Raw genomic sequence first — 22,380 nt, forward strand, 5'->3', positions numbered from 1 at the left:
GGTATTTTTTATTTCCAACATCAGGATTCTTTGATATATTCCAAAATTGTAAATTTGACATTGTTATTATGAGGTAAATTAATATCCCTAAATTCTCTATTAGAACTTAGATTCTAAAAAAAAAAATTGACCTCCATATTCCAAATCTGTGAAAAATACACGCAATAAATCCTACATACTGAAAAATATAAACCTTTTATATAAAGAACAAAGAGATCTGAGTTGAATCGTACAAATATTATTTGCCATAGGCCATCTAATCATGTAGTGTAACTATAAATAATGTGCAACCAAAGTGTATGGTAATTCCATAAAGCTGCTACACTAGACTTTCAAAGAAAACATCTGGGAAGGAAAAAGTCAAATATGCTTCACCCACAGCAAGATATAAAACTGTTGGAAAAAAAATTCTTGCTGGTTTCTTTCCTTTATGGTTCCATGATTGCATTTCCATGACGGGCTCTGGTAAGGGTAGAGTTGTGTCCCCCAAAATATTTTGTTCAAGTCCTAACTTCTAATACTTTAGAATGTGACTATATTAGGAGATAGGGTCTTTAAATAGATGATCACATTAAAATGAAGTTATTAGGGTTGGCCCTAATCCCATATGACCGCTGTCCTTAAAAGGAGAGGGAGATTAGGACACAGACATACACAGAGAGAGGACTTCATGAAGATGCAGAGAGAAGAAGGCCATCTGTAAACCAAAAAGAGAGACCTCAGAAGAAACCAATCCTGCTGACCCCTACATGCTGCACTTTGAGCCTCTAGAATTGTGAAAAAATAAATTTCAGTTGTTTGAGCTCCCCAGTCTGTGGTGGTTTGTCATGGTATCTCCAGCAAACTATTACAAGCACTTCACCAGCATACTTTTGTGGTCATGAGTAAGGTCTTTTGGCTTTCCAGTGATCACTTTACTGCTCACCTTCAGGTCAAAGCACTGCAGTGCCTAGATGATGGGGTTGGGATTGATTTTGGTATCCATAATAAAGTAGCAATTTGACTCATAGTAGACAGTTCCCATGAGGACATTTACAGGTATGAGAAGAGAAGTGTGTCAGCTCTGAACAATGATGGGCAGCGGATGACATTAGCAATGAGACTTTCTCAGTGCTCCAAATGTATCCTTGAAGTCAAAACCACCCTTTTCTGGAGATGACACTCTGAGGAAGTGAACCTATTATCACTTGTGCAATGACAGATGTTGTTCTCAATTTTGAAATAGAGCTATGTTGCTTCCTAGCCATATGCCTCATTTTCTCAGGTATGCATCATTTTCCATATCAAAAAAGAGGGTTAATATAGTGCCTACTTTCTTAGAGTTAGCCTGAAGATTACTTGACTTTGTCCATGCATTTGGGTGAGAGGCAGCAATCCATAAATGTAGCTTTTACTCCTATCATGAATATTAGGTAGTAGTTTTGCATGTGTTATATCTTGAATGCGATCTAGCCTCACTTGTATATTTTTTAATATATTTTGTCTTAGATTCCTGATTATGAAATGTAAAGACATGGGATTAATAAACCCTAAAATATAGAGATTTTGTTTAATATAAAATGACTTTTTATCCTAAACTATTATTATTGCACTGGGAAGTGTTAAGAAGACTAGAGATGGTCTAAATAAGCCAGTCTAGGGGGGATATATAGCAAGTCAGAAAAAATATATTCCAATCAAAGATGGTATGGTTATGAATTAACCATAAATTCAAATTATGGACAGATAATGTATATCATCTATATTAGTCGTCACACATTCCATTAAAAGTCACCTTTATTTCATATTGCATATTCAGAATTTATAAGTGGCTGGTGTTTCAGCATCATGGAAATACTCAACAATTTGGAGGAATTTTGACATTTACTTTAAAAATGTGCTTACTATTATAAATAGGCACTGGAAATAATTTCATGAGCATGCTATGATTCAAAGTATTGATATGAAGCTCAAGATGATTTTATTATTATTTCATTTGCTCAAGTACTAAGATGAATGCTGGATTTACTTTCAGTAGCAATATTTCAAATAATTTATTTTCATAATTATTAATACATTCCAGACTACTAAAACTATTCTACTTAGAATAAATGTATAGTATGATTTTTGGCTTTGCACCACTGGAAATATCTGCTGATGGATAGATTTGTTTTAATATCACTTGATCATACTTATGCAATTATTTTTATCATATGCTAGAGCAAAAACAGTTTTTATTTTAGAAGACATAAACATGAAAGTTACATCATAATTTATATACACTCAAGAAGTCCAAAATGATGAAAGTGTATGAAATCTGCTGTGATATTGACAAGATATGACAATACTTACATCGCATACCATGGCAAATCACATTTTTTTCATGAATGAACATTTTCTTTTAAGAATACTTAAAAGTATAAAAAAAGAGAATACTTTAAAAATACAGAAATGCAGGCATGGTCTGCTCACTGTGGTTATATAGGAAATAAAGAGAAAGGATGAAACAAAGAGACTGAAACAGAAAAAGAGGCATTGGGTTATGGCGAGAAGAAATTTTTAAATTTAGCTCATACTAACAACTACTTACTCAATAGTCACTAGGTGCTTTACATGCTATAAATTACTGAGTTGCTTAAAAAGATTTTCTTTTAAAGGTAAAAAAAGGAGAGAGGAGAAGGCAAAGGATGGGGGGTGGGGGGAACGGCCACAATCACAATCCTCTCCTTCATCACATGGGGAGCCTCTTTGAATTTACAATATGTCCTAGTTAGGGAAATACTGTAGTTAAAGGCTCCAATTAAATACACTTAGCAGATTCACCTTTCAATGAGAAAACTAGAGAGCAGAACTTCACATGACTCAGGGGAACTTAGTCCACCTTGAACGTTAGCACAAAGTTGAACATCAGCACAAAGTTGAACGTCTCTAGCCATTTCCTGTGGCTCTTCTTGACAGCTACTGTGTCCTACTCTGATCTTCAGGCAGGGCATCCTGGATTTACATTTACTGGATGTCTTGGACTGGCTGCCGAGAGGATGAGTGTGCTGCACTCCCTCCCTCCCACCTGCCAGAGTCACTGGCTACATGGAAAACCTCTTGGCTTCCATGGATATGGAAACCTCAAAAGAAAGCTCTCTCTAAGGCAGGCATCAACAATGCTCCCAGTAGGTTGAAATTTCCTGGAAGCTATTCTTACCATGGCTGAGGAAAGTACCTTGAGCATGTGACTTGAATCGCACCATAAAAATAACTAGGTATTAAACAAGCCCGGAAGAGGAACAATGGGAGGCAATATTCAATTAACAAGGTCAACCAAATTTAATGACACATTCGATCAATGTAAACAAGGCTCTTTAATAGCTGATATTTTTCCTACATTCTCAAATGTGAATTACAATGAATGAGCACCTTTTGCAGATTGCCCTAGGAAGGGCTGCTATCTTCACTGCAATTTGGGCTGAGAAAATTGGGGTGTTAGGTAGAGAAGGTAGGAAATGTTTGAATTCTGGCTATGAATATAAATGGGCTTCTCACAATTTCCAACAAAGTTGTTTAACATGGTGGATCAGAAAGTAGGCACAGGCTTGGACAACTTAGATGTGTGGGGAATAAGTCACAGATCCTGTAATTAAGAGCCAGAGGAAGTCTTTAGAAGTCATTTGGTCCAGCCCCTCACTTTTGGTATGAGAAGATGAGACTCAAGAGATGAATTGATCTCCCCAAGACAACACTATGACCTCCTGGGATAGAGAGGTCATGGGCTTAGATTTCCTGTCACCTCTTTGAGTTCTTGAAAATTATGACACGAATTGCCATAGGTTACTGGTATATGGAGATCATATATGCAACATTTCCTTAAGCTAGGAAATGAAATAGAATATAACCGATGCCTCCACTCCAATCCTCAATTCCAAAGAAAACAAATCTCTTTACTCACCTGCAGGGAAAAACTCGCTCATTTTCTTTTTGTAGATTTTGAAGTCAACTTCTAAGAAGACACAGAAGATGATCCGATCCACCTAGAGGAAAACAATAAACACTCAAAGTGAAAGGAAATATGGTGACCTTGGAATATAAGAAATATTCCAGAACATGGTTTTGGAGCTAAAACCAGATGGAAAAGCCTCCTGTAGCTCGTTGGTACTCTACTGCTAACTGTGTGACAGTGTTGAGTGACGTTCAAGTGTGCGTGTTAGTTGGGGTGTGTGTGTGCATTCTTTATGTAAATAAGCCCATGGGCTCTTTGGTGGAAAGATGTTATATAAATCAAATAGGAAATAATAAATGACAATAAGCCACTTTGCAGCAAGCCATAAATAAGATCGGAGATTCTGACAGGATACCTAGACTTTATGTCCTGTAAAATAACCATACGAGAGGTGTATAGCAGAATGACAATAAAGTATGTCAGTAAACAAAGAGCTCTTTGTCCTACCCATCTTAGACAAATTTATCAAACCTGTTAGTATTTGAACACAGCCTAAAAAGCTTCTTGCAGTTTAATTTGCATGAAAGTCCCTTGCTTTTAACTTAACATACTCAGAAATGCAACAGAAGTAAAATATAATTAGTTGACAGCGACATGAGGTCAATCGAACTTTAACATAGTAGATATTACTGAGTAAGTTAGTGTCACCTCAAAAGCAAACAGGTGTGTCATCCCTTTTTCCCATTTTGGGAGAGCTTCTCTACATAAGGTGTTTCTTTGAGACCTTCGGAGAGTAGTACAGTAAACAGAGAAGAGAGATGGAGTGTATCTAATAGCTAGCTCACGTATATCTGATATTAAATCAGTGACCCCATTTCTAGTCTTTAAAATAAACATTCCTTTAGTCGCTCTATTTTAACAATCTACAAAAACTTAAAAATTACCCAATCTATCAAATGGCAACTGGTAATTGAATAGAATGTCAAGCTAGGCATTTCTCAGGGCAACAGGGAATAGAAGTGGGGTGCGCACGTGGCAGGACATGAATGAACCCAAATGGATGTCATCTACCCAGCCCTGCAGCTCTCCCAGCCTGTGGAAAACAGATTCACACTAGGGAAGTTCAAAGTGCCCAGCAGGAGAGGGATGGTCGGGCAGGGAGGGCTAGGACACAAGGAATGGTCAAGGCTCCCCACTGGAAGCTCAGAGACATGGCTCCCTGATCTCTGCACAGGTCCAGATAGGCTGCCTCCCAGACAGTCGCTGGACTCCCTCACTCTCATCACCAAATACCATGCAGCCCCAGTAATCCTCCCCAGGAAAGGTGGATTATAAGAGAAAGCATCTGGCCTTCAGATATGGAAGAACTGGGTTGCAAATAAACCTTATTTTCTTTTCCCTATATTCACTTGAGTTTCTGGTGTCCAGTCCTTTCTGCATATCATTAACATTTTCTACAAATGCAAAAGCTGTCACCATCAATTCACTCTTCGGGTGAAATACAAATTTAGTTGAATAAATGATTAGCTATCTGTGCAATACTGAATGCTTGTCTTTGCTCTCCTTATGGTGTGTTTATGCCCTGTAGCTAAAGATAACAATCACAATGATGGAGCAATAGAAACTAGGTGCAAAAAATGTCTTCTCTATAATACCATTTGTACAAGTTTTTAAAGCACAAAGATAAAAAAGTGTAGGGATTCATTCATAAGCATCGATATACAGAAACACAACTAGAAATGTCACACATGAACTTCAGAAAAGAGATTTGAGAAAAATCTAGCAAATGAGTAAAAGCTATTAACTATGGGTGTAGGTACACGGTATATTATTTTCTATACTTTTCTGTGTATTTTTCAAATAATAATTTGAATAATTCTCTTTGTAATTAAAAGTCCTAACACCAAAAATAAGACTCTGTGTTAGACATATTCTTCTCTCTGGCTGTATTAAACCATTTGTAATTCCCAAACACTATAATTATTCATATTTCTGTACCTATGATGGTTGACTTTTTTTCCAGGTTTCAAATGGTCAGATTATTTCTAAAGCTACCTAATCGAGATCAAAATCAATACAAGAAAATTTGATTCAAAGCAGATCTAAGGAGACCAAACTGGACGGTCTCATTTTTACTCACGTCTCCCTATCTTAATGGTCACTCAAGTAGAAGTTAACGGGATTTTAAAAAGCACTCCCGTTGCCTGTGTGTCTGTTTGCAGGGGGGAGGGTTAGTGATAGTAATGCTACTCATTGCTGTTAAGGAACTCTCAACCATCACAGAAACTAAGTACAGATTTCTTAAATATTGTAAAGAACTTTAATCTACCTTTTAGCATTTTAGGCTTTGTTACCATGGAAATAGTATGAGTCCAAAATTTAGCAGCCTGATTTATTTTCCCAGAGAGTAGATGAATGCTGGGGGGAAAGTACTTTTATTTTAAACTAATTGAGTGGCCCATTTCCCTGTCCTGACCCTGAGGCATCACACTGAAAATATCTTGGGAGCAAATCAAATCTAAGAATTAACCCTCACTTGCCAAGTACTTTCACGTATGCATATGTGAATGTATTTATAGATGTGTGTATATACACTTACTCTCTGGGGTTATTGTTGGAAAAGAGCTCCATTAGTTGACAAGCTCTGTGTTTATAAACTCATAATGGATATTGATCACTGCTTGTGGTAGATGCTATTTTCCAAGATGGCATGCAATGAGATAACCCGTCCCTCAGACTCTTTTAAAATGTAATGCTGATACTCCTCTCATTGAGAAATGGGATCTGTAATTCCTCCCCTTAAATCTAGGCTTGTCTGTAACTCTGGCAGAAATACTATGTGACTTTCAAGTCTATGTCACGAAACATGATACAGTTTCTGGCCGGTCCTTTGGGGAGGGTTGCTCTTGTACCCAACCTTCACGCCCTGAGGAAGCAGAGAGACAACATGGAGAACCCATTTGTTCAAGTTCTAGCCAATAGCCTAGCTGAAAGTGAGTAGCCTCTTGAAGATTTCACCTTCTGGTTTTTGAACTACCCCAGCTGGTGCCACATGGAACAGAGATCAGCTGTTCCCACTGAACTCTGCCCAAATTTTAGAGTTGTGTACAAAACAGAAATACATAGCCAGAAATCTGATATTCTTCTCGTTTCTTCCTGTTGCCAATTGTTTGGAATCTTGCTTTTCCAGTTATATAGCATGTGGTCTCTCTTGAAAGGCTCAGACTGAATGGATCAAGATCAAATAGAAACCACAATGGGGTGATAAGAAGAACATAGAAAAGGGCACCTGGGTGGCTCAGTGGGTTAAAGCCGCTGCATTCGACTCAGGTCATGACCCCAGGTCCTGGGATCGAGCCCCGCATTGGGCTTTCTGCTCAGCCGGAAGCCTGCTTCCTCCTCTCTCTCTGCCTGCCTCTCTGCCTACTTGTGGTCTCTGTCTGTCAAATAAATAAATAAAATCTTTAAAAAAAAAAAAAAGAACATAGAAAGTCTACTGGGTACATGGCTGAGAAGTTAGAAATCTGATTTATGCAAAGCGGAAAGAGCCTGGTGATCCATACTATCCCCAGATAAATTACCTGAGAATATAAAAGAATGCCTTACAGTTAAGGCTCAGGATTGTATTTTCAATTTCTCTTTTATGCAACAGAACAATTTTGAAAAATGGCTGTTCATTATTTAAATTTATTTTTTAATTTTTTTTTAAGATTTTATTTATTTGTCAGAGAGAGAGAGAGAGAGCACATAAGCAGGGTGGGTAGGGGCAGAGGGAGAGGGAGAAGCAGACTCCCCACTGGGCAGGGAGCCCAACATGGGACTTGATCCTAGGACCCTGAGATCATGACCTGAGCCCAAGGTGGATGCTTAACTGATTGAGCCACCCAGGTGTCCCATAAAATGGTGGTTCTTGAGAGACTATATTTATTCATTATTTAAGGGATAGTAACTGAGCACCTCTAATTTCTTGGACCTAGTCCATGTGTCACTTTCTCACAAGAAAACTTGCATCAAAAAAAAAAAAAAAAAAAAAAAGAAAGAAAGAAAAAGAAAAAAGGAAAAAGAAAGAAAGAAAAGAAAAGAAAACCTACATCCATAACTCAGTGCTTTTTCCCCCCTCCCTCAAGACCAAACAATTAGTTACAAAATCTCGGGCATCTTAACTTCACATCCAGTGTTTTCTGTGATATCACCCACATGAAGACACATGGGACTGAGTTTCTAGGCCTGTCACTAGCTCTGTGACATTGGACAAACCCCTGAGTCTCTCTGAAATCCAGCTTTCATGTCTTTATAAAGAAAAGTTTGAATTATATCATGTTTCTTTCTTTTCTTTTCTCTTTTTTTTAAACATTTTTTTTTAAATATCTCAGTGATTGTCTAACTCTGTGGTAATTTTGCGCTATGTCAGCTTAGCTAAGCTGGAATGAAACTTCTCTGAATGGTTGGCCCCTGAGAAATTTCCATAAGATTTTGAGGGCAGAAGAGCAGCTGCAGCCCTTGCACTAGGCAGGGGAGGGTAGGACCCCAGGCAGGTAGGGTACATTGTCGCTAATCAGCTGGAAGTGGGGTAGGAGCTGGGTTCACAGCTTTTCCAGCTCCTGCTCTTTCTCCTACTTCAGGTTCTCTGAGTCTAGGCTGGGCACACACACAGCTCTGCTTCAAGAGGCACCAGCTCCATCTGGGGGGGTGCACAGCAGCTTTGGGGTTCCATACAGGGGGAGACAGATACATGGGGCAGTTTGTCCATGTGGGTTCCAGGCTGCTCTCATGGTTTCCACTTTATCTTTGTCCTCCCCCAACTTAGCTTCCAGCTTTCTTTTTGGCACCTCTTGACCTGCGTCTTGACCACCCACCCTGCTGACACAGTCTGGGCCTCATCACTTGCAGAGACAAAGGCCTTCCACAAACTCCTTCACCAGCTCCCTCTCTTGGGTCCTCAGGAAGGGCTTTTCTCTGCTCAGTCAACTATCCCCTTGACATTTACTTCCCTGGTTTCTCCCACAATTGTCTACAATCTAATCCCTATCCTAAATCCTATATCCCAGATCACTCCCAAGGTTCTGCTTCCTTGATTAAACCCCAACTAGTGTAATCTTTAATAACATTTCATGGAATAACATGTACAATGAAGGGCAAAAAAAAAAAAATCATAATAATCAGTATTCCTTGTTACAGGTGTATAACCTGTCAAGGCTACTCAAATTCCAATTACTTCCTTCCAGGTGAACTTTTACTGGTTCTAGCCCATCTTACTGGTGAACTTCCTAAAGGGTACATACACACTATTGTAGTCAAAGCAACTCTGTGTACTTCAAATGACTTACACTTCTTTTTTTCTTTTATGAGCAAGTTAGTAAACTCAGATGGGTCCTCAGGCTAAAACATAATTGTAAATAATACAAAAGGCAACATTAATGCTTTTAGGAATTAATGGCTTCACTGTAATCCTCATTATAACTTACACTAGAACCCTCTGACGAACTGGGTAGTGCTCAATTTTGTTCTACCTGTGCTTATTGTAGGGCCTGATGCATGATGGGAGCTAGCTCTGTAAACACTGGCAGAGTGTATGCTTAGGCTAACAGACTTGACTGAAATATAACTATATGGCAGATACTTTTCAAGGGTGTTTAGTTCCAGAAGCAAATAACTTTTTTTTTAAAAGATAGACTTTCCTTTATGTTTGCCAAAAGACCTGAGAACGGAATTACAGAGAAGCCCGCGTGCTTTTGCAAAGAAAGGAGCTACATAAAGCACACAAGGCATCTGTTACCAACTGTCATCTTATCCAATGATATTATGTTGAGCACAATGCTTCTTCAACTGGGTGCTGATGTTTTTCATAGAGGGTGCTTATTAGTTTCAAAATAGAAACAATGATGCTACCTGTAAGCTACAATATAATAAAAGTTAAAAGGGCTTTTCTTTTCTTTTTTCTTTTTCTTTTTTTTTTAATGAAAAGACAATATCAGGTATTGGCAAAAATGTGAATTAACCAGAACTTTCATATACTGTTTTTGGGAGTAAAAATTGGTGCAACTACTTTGGAAAATAATCTGGCAGTATTTACTAAGTTAGCTAAATTTGTGCATATCCTTTGAAGCATTAATTTTACTCTTAGGTAAACACCCAATAGAATATTTGTATATATTCACATATATATATCAAAGGACACATTATAATATTCATAGCAGCACTATTAGTAATATCTTCAAATTTGAAGCTACTTATATGCCTAAAATGGTAGAATGGATAAATAATTGTGATCTATCTGTGCAAAGGGATATTACAAACAAATGAGAATAGAAAGTTTGCAACTACACCCAAAAATATGAACAAACAGAATATTGAGGGAAAGAATCCAGAAAGAAAAGGTACATTATTTCCCTAAAGTTCAAAAATGTTAGCTAAATAGTCAAAATCATCTATAGTGTTAGAAGTTAGTACAGCAATTACTCTGGGCTGCAGGTTGGTGAAAGTGAACCAAGGTGAGTGTATGAGATGCTGGGTTTTTGATCTGGGTGCTGGTTCCATGGATGTGTTCAGTTTGTGAAATTCAACAAGCAGTGCACTTAGAGTCTGTGTACTTTTCTGTATGTTATACTTCAATAAGAATCTTTTTAAAGGTTGGAAGTCTCCTGGTGCAGTTGTCTTGGTCAACAATCAAAAATCTATTTTCATTGACTTCGAGGTCAAAAAAGTCCTTTAAAAGCTGACCTTCTAAAGGCAATCTCTCTATATCTTTCCACTGATGTCAACTGTAGCTCACCCATCAAGGCATAAAGGAGTAAAGATGTATTTCTTTCACCAACATATCCATTAATCCACAGTTGGGGGTTTTATGCCCCATAAACATGATGACATAAGTTCTATTAATCTTTTCAGCATCATATCTACTGCCCCTGAAGAGGGTTACACAGCAAAGCAGGTTTAGAATATCTACAGCTGACCTCCATTTTTCACGGCTACCAGTCCTAGGGCAGCTGACACAGCCAAGATTATCCTGTGTTCAGCGAGACTGGGAGAATGAATGGATTCTGATGAATGTAATTTGCTTCCCCAGTGACAAATGACAAACATTCAAAGATCTGGTGTGCATGCAAATACCACTTTAACTAAGAGCTGATGGATGGTGATCCTGTGTAAATGCAGCCAGATGGGTAACAGGGGTGAAATCTCAGGCTTCCTGAAAGATAATCCAACAGCTTCACTATGCAGGCTTGGATATGGAGGTATCTTCACCAAATAGTGGCTGCTGCTAGTAAGTGAGTTAAATGTCAGGGCTTAAGTCTCAATATCTATGTAGAAGGATAGGTTTTGAGGGAGGTTAGAAGACCAGGGCCATTGGAGCTTGCTTGGTGCTATGAGTCAGTCAAGGTTACACGGAAAAACAAAGGGACAAGGTCACTGCTGATTAATTAAAGAACAAAGCCAAGAAGCTGGGATGTCTGGGTGCTAGTCCCCCCCCACCCCCATAGGTGGAATAAGGGGAGACCAATCTGCCCTTCTCCCAGTGTAGTTGTGCTCTGATGCTACATATCAAATTACTGGGACCTTAGTGGCTTAAAGCCACAAAGTTTCAGGATCTCACAGCTTCTGTAGGTAGGTCCAAGTCCAGGCCAATGGTGTTGAGACCTCTGCTCACTGTCTCTAAAACTGCAATCAAGGTGTTATTTGTGCTGCACTTCCCCTCTGAGGTTGGGCCTTCTTCCAGGTTCTGTCAGGCTGTTGGAAGAACTGATAGTTCCTTTCAGTGGTCTGAGGTCCTTGTTTTCTTTTGACCTGTCATCCTGGAACAGCTTTTAGCTTCTACAGGGCCCCTGCAATTTCTTGCCATGGAGCCCTGAAAGGCAGTTCAGGACATGAACACTTTCGTTCTCCCAGGCCGGCAAGAGTATGTCTCTATGACTCTCCATCTCCAACTTCTAGAGTCTGTTTTAGAGCCCACCTAATTAGGTCAGCCAACCAGATCACTCTCCCCTCTAACGAACTCAACTAATTCAATGCCTTAATTACATTCACAAAAATCTCTTTTGCCTACTCCAGGGAGTAACTTACCCCATCATATTTACAGGTACTGCTCACACTCAAGGGAAGAAGACTGGACAAGGTGTGCACACAAGGGGGTAGGCATCTGGGACATATCTTAGACTTTAGCCCCTCATACCCAGTCACTTCCATGTAGCCAGCTACCTATGTTGCAATCTGGACTTGACCTTGAGCAGGCCACTTTTCTTTTCTTCCTCTGTTCGTCCTTCCTTCCTTCTTTCCTTCCTTCCTTCCTTCCTTCTTCTCCTTCTCCTCCTCCCTCTCTTCCTTCTCTTTTTTAAGTAGGTTCTACACCTAGTGTGGAGCTCAGCACGGGGCTTGAACTCACAACACTGAGATTAAGGCCCCAGCCAAGATCAAGAGTTGGATGCTTAACTGACTGAGCCACGCAGGTGCCTTGCCCCTTAACCTTTCTGAATCTTGTCTCCTCATCTCTAAAATGGAAACACTGACCTTGCGGCTATTGACATGTTAGTTTTCTACTGCTGCATAGCAGATTTCTCCTAACTGTGGCTTCCAAACAACCCTTGCTGATTAGTTACAGTTCTGGAGGTCAAAGTTCTGCGTAACTGGGTTCTCTGACCATGGTATCACATGGGGAAGATCAAGGGGTCAGCTGGACTGAATTCTTATCTGGAGGCTGTGGAGAGAAATCCATTGCTAACCTCATTATCGCTGTTGGCAGAATTCAGTTCTTTGGAGCTGCAGTCCTGAGGTTCCCATTTCCTCGCTGGCCATCAGCTGGGGATCATTCTCAGCTCCAAGGGATCACTGCATGACTTGCCAGGGGGTCCCCCTCCATTTTCAATCCCGCAAAATCATATCAAATCCTTGATTTTGAATTTCTGACGTCCTTCATATTTGACCTCTCAGATTTAAAGAGCTTCTAGGATTAGGTCAGGTCCACCTGGAGAGTCTCCCTATCTTAAGCTCAGCTGATTTGGGATATTTTAATGACACCAGCAAAATCCCTTCACAGCAGTTCCTTGTTTTTGTTTGAAGAACTGGGAGAAGGTGTGTGCATCCCAGACACTGGGCTCTTGGAAGACTCTTAGAATCCCATCTGCCATAGTTGGCTATAATGACCACAGGAGATATTTAAGCTAAAGTGCTTGGCAGAGTCTGACCCCTAGGAAGTGCTCCACAAACACTAGTTGTTTATTCATAAAGTTATTATTCATGGGGTGCCTGAAACAGCTAGCAAAGTGCTGGTATGTGGATATAATCACCATTCACTTGGTGAGTCCTTTATTTCTACCCTGATCTTTTCAAACAGATCAAGGAAAAGTCTGAGCCAAACAGAGAACATTGGAGGTGTTTCTTCCGACTGGTATGCTGAAAGGCATTTCATTTCGGTTTTAGCTTTGCTGAGGAATTCTATCTTAAAAGAAACATTTACCAAAATGGCCCACATTATATAGGAAATAGCTATTTTTGTGTGTGTGTCTGACTGCATCAGCCAGAGAAAGGGAAGAGCAAGAATAAAAGGGTAAATGAACAGTTGAGCTGCAGTAATAAAGAAGATTTCACAAGACCCTCTAGGAGTCTCTGCTCTGATATTTTAATATTGTTGTCAAATGTCACCGAATATGATTCTTCTGGTTCTTGAAGATATTAAGTTCATTCATATTTGTGCACCCCACCTCAGAAGCTAGTATTTCAAGCTCCAAGTCACAGAATGGGAAAATTTTGTTCTCCATGTTCCCAGAGACTTTTGGATGAGTTGGAGACCATTTATAATCCACAAACACTCAAAGGGCATTTTTGCATTTTGAAATTGCTTCTGCATGCATAAAAAGGATCCTTTATTTTGGGGGGGGGGCTTTTTGGCAAACTCAGTTCATCTGTCATAACTCTGTGGCAGCACGATTCAGTTTTCTCATTTTGTTTTGATAAACTGCTCTTTTTGACTTTTCTTCAACTCCATATGAAAAAAGTGGCCACGTAGCAGAAGAACCCGAGTTATTTTGATTTGAGTTGGAGGCTCATTTGTGCAAGTTAATTTCCAAGTCAGCTTCATATCAGTCAAAACAGACACCCTTGCAAATGACACATCTGTCATGGTCCTTGAAGCTGCTTCATATGTTCAGTATAGAAAAGACACAGACAGAGAAGGGCTTAGTTCTACACGCTAGAATAGCATGCCTTTGTTACCAAAGGAATGATCCTAGGAGATATTGGGTGGAAATGCTAGTGGAAGATAAAAGACTGGTTTCCTTTTTACAATTAGAGTGCTGCGCTGTGCTACTCACATCTGCTCCTTCCTTTCAGGATGAGAACAGTCATTCTTCCCATTACTGGAGGAGCTGGTGGCTAACAGCTCTGAGAAGATACTCACAGAGAACTGTCCTCTGCCAGGGAGAGCACCTCATCTGCATTGATCCTTTTTCTGAAGCCAGCCTGCACCCAGGGATTGACTCAAGCAGCAGATCCAAAGGCTCAGACCCCTTCCCTCAATCTGATGCAACTCTGAAGGGCTATCAAATTACGTGCTGAATTGTGCCCCATTGCAATCCATGTTTGGAAGACTTAACCCCCAAGACCTCAGCATATGACTGCATTTGGACTTAGTTTTTGAAGAGGTAAGCAAAGTAAAATGAGATCATTAGGTTGGGTGGGATCTAATCCAACATGACTAGTGTCCTCATAAGAAGAAGATATTAGGACAGCAACACATACAGAGGGAAGACCACGTGAGGACACAGGGACAAGGTGGCATAACAGCCATAACAATTCAAGGTAAAGTCTGTCTTCATATAGCTGAAGCCACCCAGAGCAGAGACATATTTCCATGGATACAGTCCTTATTTCTAATGCTAGGTGTATTCTTTTATATAAGAGTAATCAATTTCTGGGGTGCCTGAGTGGCTCAGTTGTAAAGCATCTGCCTTCGGCTCAGGTCATGATTCCAGGGTCCTGGGATCGAGCCCCACATTGGGGTCCCTGCTTGGCAGGAAGTTTGCTTCTCCCTCCCACTCCCCCAACTTGTGTTCCCTCTCTTGATCTCTCTCTGTCAAATAAATAAATAAATCTTAAAAAAAAAAAGAGAGAGAGAGAGAGAGAGTAATCAATTTTCTGTTGTGTAAGAGGTGAGTTACTTAGAAGGGTTTTAACAAATCCATAAAAGATAAAGAGAGTCCATGTGGTCAAGAGAGGTGTAGTTGGCAGGCACCATGATGCCCTTTCCATATCCCCTCAGGAGGTCTTAGTAGTAGAAGCTGGAGAACGCCTAAGCATCTGCATTTCTGTGCCTGAAGGTGTTCTTAGGGCTAGAAGGTTCTGACCACATACCTAGTTCACTGGGAGTTTGAAGAATTAATGCCTCCCACCCACCAGCTCTAGATCAAAGACTGGCAGGAGTTGATATTTAAATACCCCTACCTACTTCATTGCCCGTGGGAGGGAAAGACCAGTGTTCTCCAGGGGGATAAAATTCTGGTTGCTCAGTGTGGTAATTGGATTACAGGCCCTGTGCTCACCTCCTTTACCCCTCCTTCATCCACAAATAATCTATCTGTCCTTGAGTCCTTGTATCAGGGTCAGTTTTTGGGAGAACCCAAATCAAGAAGAAATTGAGAAGACAGTTGGTCAAGTATCAACTTATCCTCTCAATATTCAGCCCATCAAAGGTTAATTTAATATAAGTCAGCTTCTAACTCAGTTAAGGTCTAGATCTCCTTCCCACATTTTGCTCTCTTTCTCATGTGCCCTCAGCACCCTTCAACTGAGAAGGCAGTGCCAGGAATAGGTCTTTTGACTCCAAGTTCTTCACAGTCTCATCTGTGACATTAAATTACACTTCCGATGATGGAGCTATTGTTTATCAAGCACTCATGTAGCTTTGTGTCAACCCAGCTAACCCAGCTGCAATCCCCTATTGTATATTTCATACCCCAGCTTCTGAGAACACTCTGGTTCCTTTTTCTTTTCTTTGATTAAGAACATCTGCAGAGGTGGTTCAGCTACAAAAGTTAGTAATTACTCTTCTTTTTTGTCATAGTAATTAAAAATTTCAAGGAAGAATTGTCATTCATTGCTGCTTATGAGGTTGCCCACGGAGGACAGTGCTTTCTAAAGCCCACAAATCACGACCTTAAAAATAAATAAATATCTGTCCTCAAAAACTGGAATGCTGTGCCAAGTCACAAGGTGGGTCCAAAAGCCTGGTCTCAATTCTCAACGGATGGGGGCCACCACATAACTTTGCAAACCAGCCCATGATTCTCATCTTCTCAACATTTCCATTAGCATCTGACACACGTGCAGATATCATTTACAGTTCAAAGGAATCTCATTAACATATCATCTGAAAGAGCATTTTGTGAGGACAAAAGCTGTTTTTCTCAAGCTGGTGTCCCTCCCACTCCCACAAGAAAGAATCTTTTTGTTCAAAGGCAAAGCCCGAGAGAACAATCACTCTTGAGTCATTTTCCAGAGGTTCGAGGCTCATACGATAAGAAACAGCAAACCAAAGTGATTCTGTCTAAAAAAAATGCCTCTGAGGGCTGGGTGCTGGCAGTAGTAATGGGTGCATGTGTGGTGGGGGTACATGTGTGGGCGGATGTTTCGTGGAGTGTACGAGAGAGAGAGGGGAGGAGAAAAGAGGGTTTCATCTGTGTGTCTCCTCTTGATCACCCTCTGTCTTCTCTTGGAGAGCTAACTGCCCTCAAACATGAACTATTACTTTGTATTTGTAGTTACTTGTGGCTATTTCATATCAACTCTTCCTTTGAATGCCAGATAAAGGAACTTGTGCTCAACTGGACTGTAAATCCCTGGGGAGACATCACCTTTCTCTTTAGTCATCTTTCCACCTAGCAGCCGATGTAGTCAGCTTAAGGTAGAGAAAAAGGTTTCAATCATACTGTCCCATCAGACCAGCAGGCTTTCAAAGACCTGATTACAACTCCCTGACTCGTGAACCTCAAAGAGAGAGACCATTTGAGAAAAAGGTGTAACTGTTGGCTCCTGGTTCTCTCTCTGTAAGAAGTAGCCTTTACTCCCTCCTTTTGCCCCTTCATGGTATGTCCACTCTCCACACCATCTTTCTAAACCACATCGCCATCACTCTGACAGGTTTAAATAAGGCTGCGATCTACTTCATATTTTGAAAATTGAACTCACAACTTCTAGTGGTCTTATCAAATATTAATCAGAGAAAACCCTTGAGGGTTGTTAAGTCTACCCCAGGGACTTGAGTCAGTGCCCAAGGAGCCCCTGCAAAATTTTATTTAATTTCAAGTTTTGTCACATGGTCTTCTGTTTAATGGACTGTGTAAAATATTCAAGCTTGGGTAAATGTAAAAACAACATTTCCCCCTCCCAATCTTTCCTGATCCTCGAGAAAGATGGGCTCTGCTGTGTGGTGGCTTCAAGTAACCACCCCCCACCCCGGCACACTGTTTCATACCCCTTATGAAGGCTGCGACCCCCCAGAAAATCATGACCTAGTGACATAATGCCAGCATGTTTGATATATTGGTAACTTTGCATGATATAGATAGATAGATAGATGGATAGATGTTGGTAACCACAAATAGAGATATTTGAACTGCCAAAAGTATTTATCCTTCAAATACTGTAGTCTTAGGTATAATTCAGTCTTTTAAACTCTACATTTTATTTTTTTCCAAGATTTTATTTATTTATTTGTCAGAGAGAGAGAGAGAGAGATGGCACAAGCAAGGGTGGCAGTGGGCAGAGGGAGAAGCAGGCTCCCTGCTGAGCAAGGATCTCAATGCAGGACTTGATTCCAGCATCCAGGGACTATGACCTGAACCAAAGCAGATGCTTAATCAACTGAGCCACCCAGAAGTCCCTAAACTCTGCATTTTAAAGCTAAATCCATTAACAATCTCAAAATCTCAGGGGCAGGGAAGGGAAAGGAAAAGACCTACTGGTTATGGAATACTTCTGCGCTGTATTCCGAGGCATTTGGTTTCATATGTGAATCTCATGGCAATCAGAACACTGCCAGCAACATAAGTATTATTATTCTAGTGTCTTACTAGATAGCCTTTTTTTTTTCTTTTTAAGAGAAATAAAGCAATTAAAACAACGAAAGAGTAACCGACCAACCAAAAACAAACACAAAGAAAAAGGAAAAGGCACTGAAGACCAGAACATACAAATGTCAACTGCGTATCAACATTTTTAATCCCTGGGGGGCATGTGGAAAGAGACGGACAATAAAACCCAAGTATCCACTAAGATTATTTTAATAAGGGTGATAGAATGATGGCTTTCCGAAAATAGACAACAGATGTCCCACCGTTATAGGGAGGCTTGTTATATAATGGCTGCTGCTGTAATCCTTTAAAAAATCTGTTTTCCTGACTTGATCCGGCTCCAGCAACTGTGATGCTAAATGCCACTGTGGCTGTTTCCTGGTTTCAACTGATATTTCTAATGCCAGTCACAGGTCAAATTTAAGAGCAGTGAAAATAAAGATCTTGTTTGCATTTTCAGCAGGAAAATGATACTTTGTCCACATTATGGCTGTATCCAGTAATGTTCTTTCCAACCATGGAAGGAGAGGAAGTGCCCAAATGACAAAGATGTGTGGGTATAATTGGCATATTGGCACAATTTAGAGAAACCAATTGCTTAGAGAGAGACACATTCCTCCAATAACATTGTCAGAAGTCCACACACATCTTCCCACCTGAAGCAGGAATTTGTTGCATGAATGTCACTAGATGATCTAGATATTAAAAACAGACTAGCTCTCTGTGTTATATTTTGGGGAAGGATGGAGAGGTGAAGCCAAAATTTGATTTCATGGACAGATGTAAGAAGTATTTGGAAAGACCCACTGATGATGTGTTTGTTGAAAAACTTTAACCAGGATTCTATTTTTTTCCATTTAATTTAATGTCCAAGTTGCAAAACATGGTACATGTATTCTGGAAAACCAATTATTTTAAAGTGTGCTTAAGTCTCAAGGTAAATATTTGGGGAACTGGATGTGCAGAAGCTATACATTTTTCACTGACGTTGAGGTCTACTTTGACCAAAGTCCTGGTTTTTAGGGAACTGTGTACCCCCAACCCCCCGAATATATGCTACCATATTAGTTTACCATACAGGCTAGTCATGCAGCAGCCTATATGTTTTCTATGTCAGTGAGCAGCTCTGACCTTTAGCTGTTCCTCTCTAGCCAGTGGATCTAAAATGGTTAACAGTGTTTTTCTAGACTGCATGTGTCATGGGCTTACATAAACTGTAATGTAATGGTGCTCAGCAGTGGAAAGACCTCCCCCCCCTTTGGTGCCCAACCAGGAAATTACTTTGCTCTGCCAAAATGGACTGAAACAACACTCCCATTGCCACCCACTGGGAAAACGCAGTAGAAATAAAAGTCAGGGTGTTCAGATTGGAGAAAATCACTACCCCACAAAGTAAATAAATTTCTATCTATGGCTCCATTTTGCAGAACATACTAGAGAGGCAAATAGTGTAGAAACCAATGGACAAGGACTAATTAAAGCAAATTAATAAAATGACCATTACATTCTAGGCCATTTAGTGTGGGGCTAAATCAATGAGGGTGCCTGTGAGATGACTTCTCAGTATTGGCCATAAAGTAGCTTAGAATGCTGACAGTTCTAAATGGGGGTCTTCCCCACCCCAGCTCGCTGACGAGGGCCTGAAAAATTCTGCTCAATTGCAAAGTTTCCTTAAATGCATCTTTTTATGTTAAGATCATATTAAGTCTTTAAAAAATTCTACTCAATTATATATGTGTTCTTATTTTAGAGTAAAAAAATATTTCTTTTCCTAAACGTCTGTGAGAAATTGAACCCTTTGGAAAAGATGGCCTGTCTACACTATGACTTGACTTCAAGTCCACTCAGTCCATCGACAAGGCTGTTTTAGAAAACCCATGTGGCTTTTACAAAAAGAAGATTCTCTTTTCTGGGGCCTGGGGTAGAATGGAAAAGGTTCAACAGAAGAGCCTTCAATCCAGACAGTCCAGATTTTGTATATGGATTTGGCCATGGACTCACTTTGTCGCTCCCAGTGAACTGCTTCACTGTTCTAATCTCAGCATTTTCATCAGAAAAATAGGACTAGTGATGGACTGATACCAAAGTGTTCTCTAGAATACTTAATGGGATGATATGTGTGACATAATTATCTCATAGGAGCAATTGAATAAATGGTACAGTCATTCTTAACAAAGTCTGGTTTGGTCTGTGTGCAGACCACACAGATGATACCAAAACCTCCATGATATTCAGTGTCCACTGAAGTTGGGGGCCAAAATAAGACTTGTGAATTCCCAACACATTTATCTAAGGTACTCCCATTCACAATGGCCTCCACTCCTCTGCACATTTGGAGTAGGTTTTTGCCACAAGTAAGATGACCTCTTGTTAACTTATCTTGTACGACTCAGCTCCTTGACCGAGGAGGACACCAGGTAGAGAGAGAGACTACACTATAATATCTTCACATTTCCAAAAGTTATAATTTTCAAACTTCAGTAAGTATAAGACCTCCAAGTACAAGTGATGGATCTTGACTGCCCTCAAATATTACGACTTGTAGGTCTTGAGTGGTGTCTAGGAATGAGCATTGTTAATTATCTTTCTGACCCCTGAACACTTCTGTGTGGGTGGTCTGTACCTTCTCACATGGTCTTCACACAGTCTTCTTATGTGAACACCTGTCATTGTATTTAGGGCACATTCTAATTCAGTATGAGCTCATCTTAATTAATTATAGCTGCAAACACTCTGTCCCAAATAAGGTCACATTTTGAGATTCTAGGTAGAGGTGAATGTTGGAGGGACACTATTCAACCCAGCACAACCCCCAAACCTTGACTTTAAGAACAGTAGTTTCACTAGCCAATTAGACTACACTGTAAATGAGTGCCATTAAGCGTGATCTCTCTTACTAATGTTCTGGGTAATTATCAGAATACTGTTTGATGGTATGTCCATAAAATAATTTTCCTGCAACATACTTTTATGCTTCCCATAAAAATTTCTCTTCTTCATCCTATTTCTGACCAAAAAAAAAAAAAAAAAAAAAAAATCTGCTGCTGGCATCTTTCCTGGTTCATTAATGAGGCCTTTGATACTGCCTTATAATTTGTCTGATCCTCTTATATGTCTTTGTATATGAAATACAGAGCTGGCATTCAATACATATTGAGTGGAATGTACATATTCATTCTGCAAACAATGGCAGGGTTTATGGAGGACACAGGATAAGTAAGACAGAGATTTCCTGTTTCCAACATTTTCCTTGACAGATGAGATAAGCCCTTATGCAAATATCACAATGGCAGGTGGACAGTGGAGGCTTGGTGCCTGCTTACAATGCCGCTCTCACCATTCACTTGCTTACCCAGGGCAAGTGACCTAACCTCACGGAAGCTCAGTTTTCATATCTGTAAAATGGGGATTATGTTGTCACCTACCTCACAGGCTGCTGCGAGGAACAAACAGTGTTCTGTGTAAAGTGCTAAGCACAGAACGAGGGCTCAGTGAATGCTTCCTTCAGGCACCTGAAGGCAGGAGGGATGCTTGATAGGCTGATGATGATATCTTATGTGATTATGGTGTTTCCCTGCTGGGTTATAAGCTTCCTCACCCTAGTGTCTCTCATGATGCTTGGCAGACCGGCTCCTCATAGGGCTTTGTATCGTGTCACCAAATGTGGTCCTGGTTGATTGGTTCATTGAATGAGTCTGTCAGTCCCTGTGTTGGCAGCACTGGCAAAACTTCTTGTGCTCCTAGTCATGGTTTTCTCTTAAGCCATATAAAATTTCCTCTTTAAGTAGCGCACATTTTTGTCACTCGAATATCTTCAGGCAGATCGTGGGGGGTAGTTGGCTGTTGGCTAGAGAGAATACCCAAATAAAGTGGATTGTGAGGGTGGGGTCGAGATTATGTGTGTGAAGCAGGACTGGAGACCCGTGAATACTGAAAGAGGAGCCTTCACGTTTCTATGTCAATGCCACAAAACCACAATCATTTCTGAGGTCTAATTCACACAGGCTACAGCACAATTTGCCAGTAAATTCGGGGGTGCCAGGGAACAATGCAAATTGCAGATACTAATTACGTATATTTCATTTTTCTGGAGTGGCTGGACTTCTCAGTTGCAGCTTTTTGATCATGCACATAATGCTCTGTTATTTTTGCTTTGATGTAATTATTATGATATTGATTTTTTAAATGGGCCCACGGTAGAAATTCCACGCATATGCCAAAGAAAATTCTACCATGACTTTTACATTTGTACTTCAGGAATTATCCTAAATATCCATCTGGAGCCTTGAAGTTAATGGATTTTCAGCTAGTTAATTTGGTCTGCAACACCAAAATGCCTCCTGCATAAATTCACTTAACTCTCAGCTATTGTAAACAGACCTATTTATTTAGCAGAAGTCACTTTATTAT

General features: G+C 40.1%; 1 protein-coding gene across 1 annotated transcript in view; it reads right to left on the reverse strand.

Moving 5' to 3' along the window:
- MACROD2 (mono-ADP ribosylhydrolase 2) overlaps positions 1–22,380 on the reverse strand; it is a 1,944,634-nt gene that overhangs the window by 160,140 nt on the left and 1,762,114 nt on the right. The window contains exon 9 of the mRNA XM_082743694.1: positions 3,920–4,001. Within this exon, the coding sequence (XP_082599820.1) occupies positions 3,920–4,001 (82 nt within the window). The remainder of the gene's footprint in view (positions 1–3,919; positions 4,002–22,380) is intronic.

This window comes from Mustela nivalis (genome assembly GCF_964662115.1).
Source record: "Mustela nivalis genome assembly, chromosome: 8".
In the NCBI taxonomy this organism is placed as follows: domain Eukaryota; kingdom Metazoa; phylum Chordata; class Mammalia; order Carnivora; family Mustelidae; genus Mustela; species Mustela nivalis.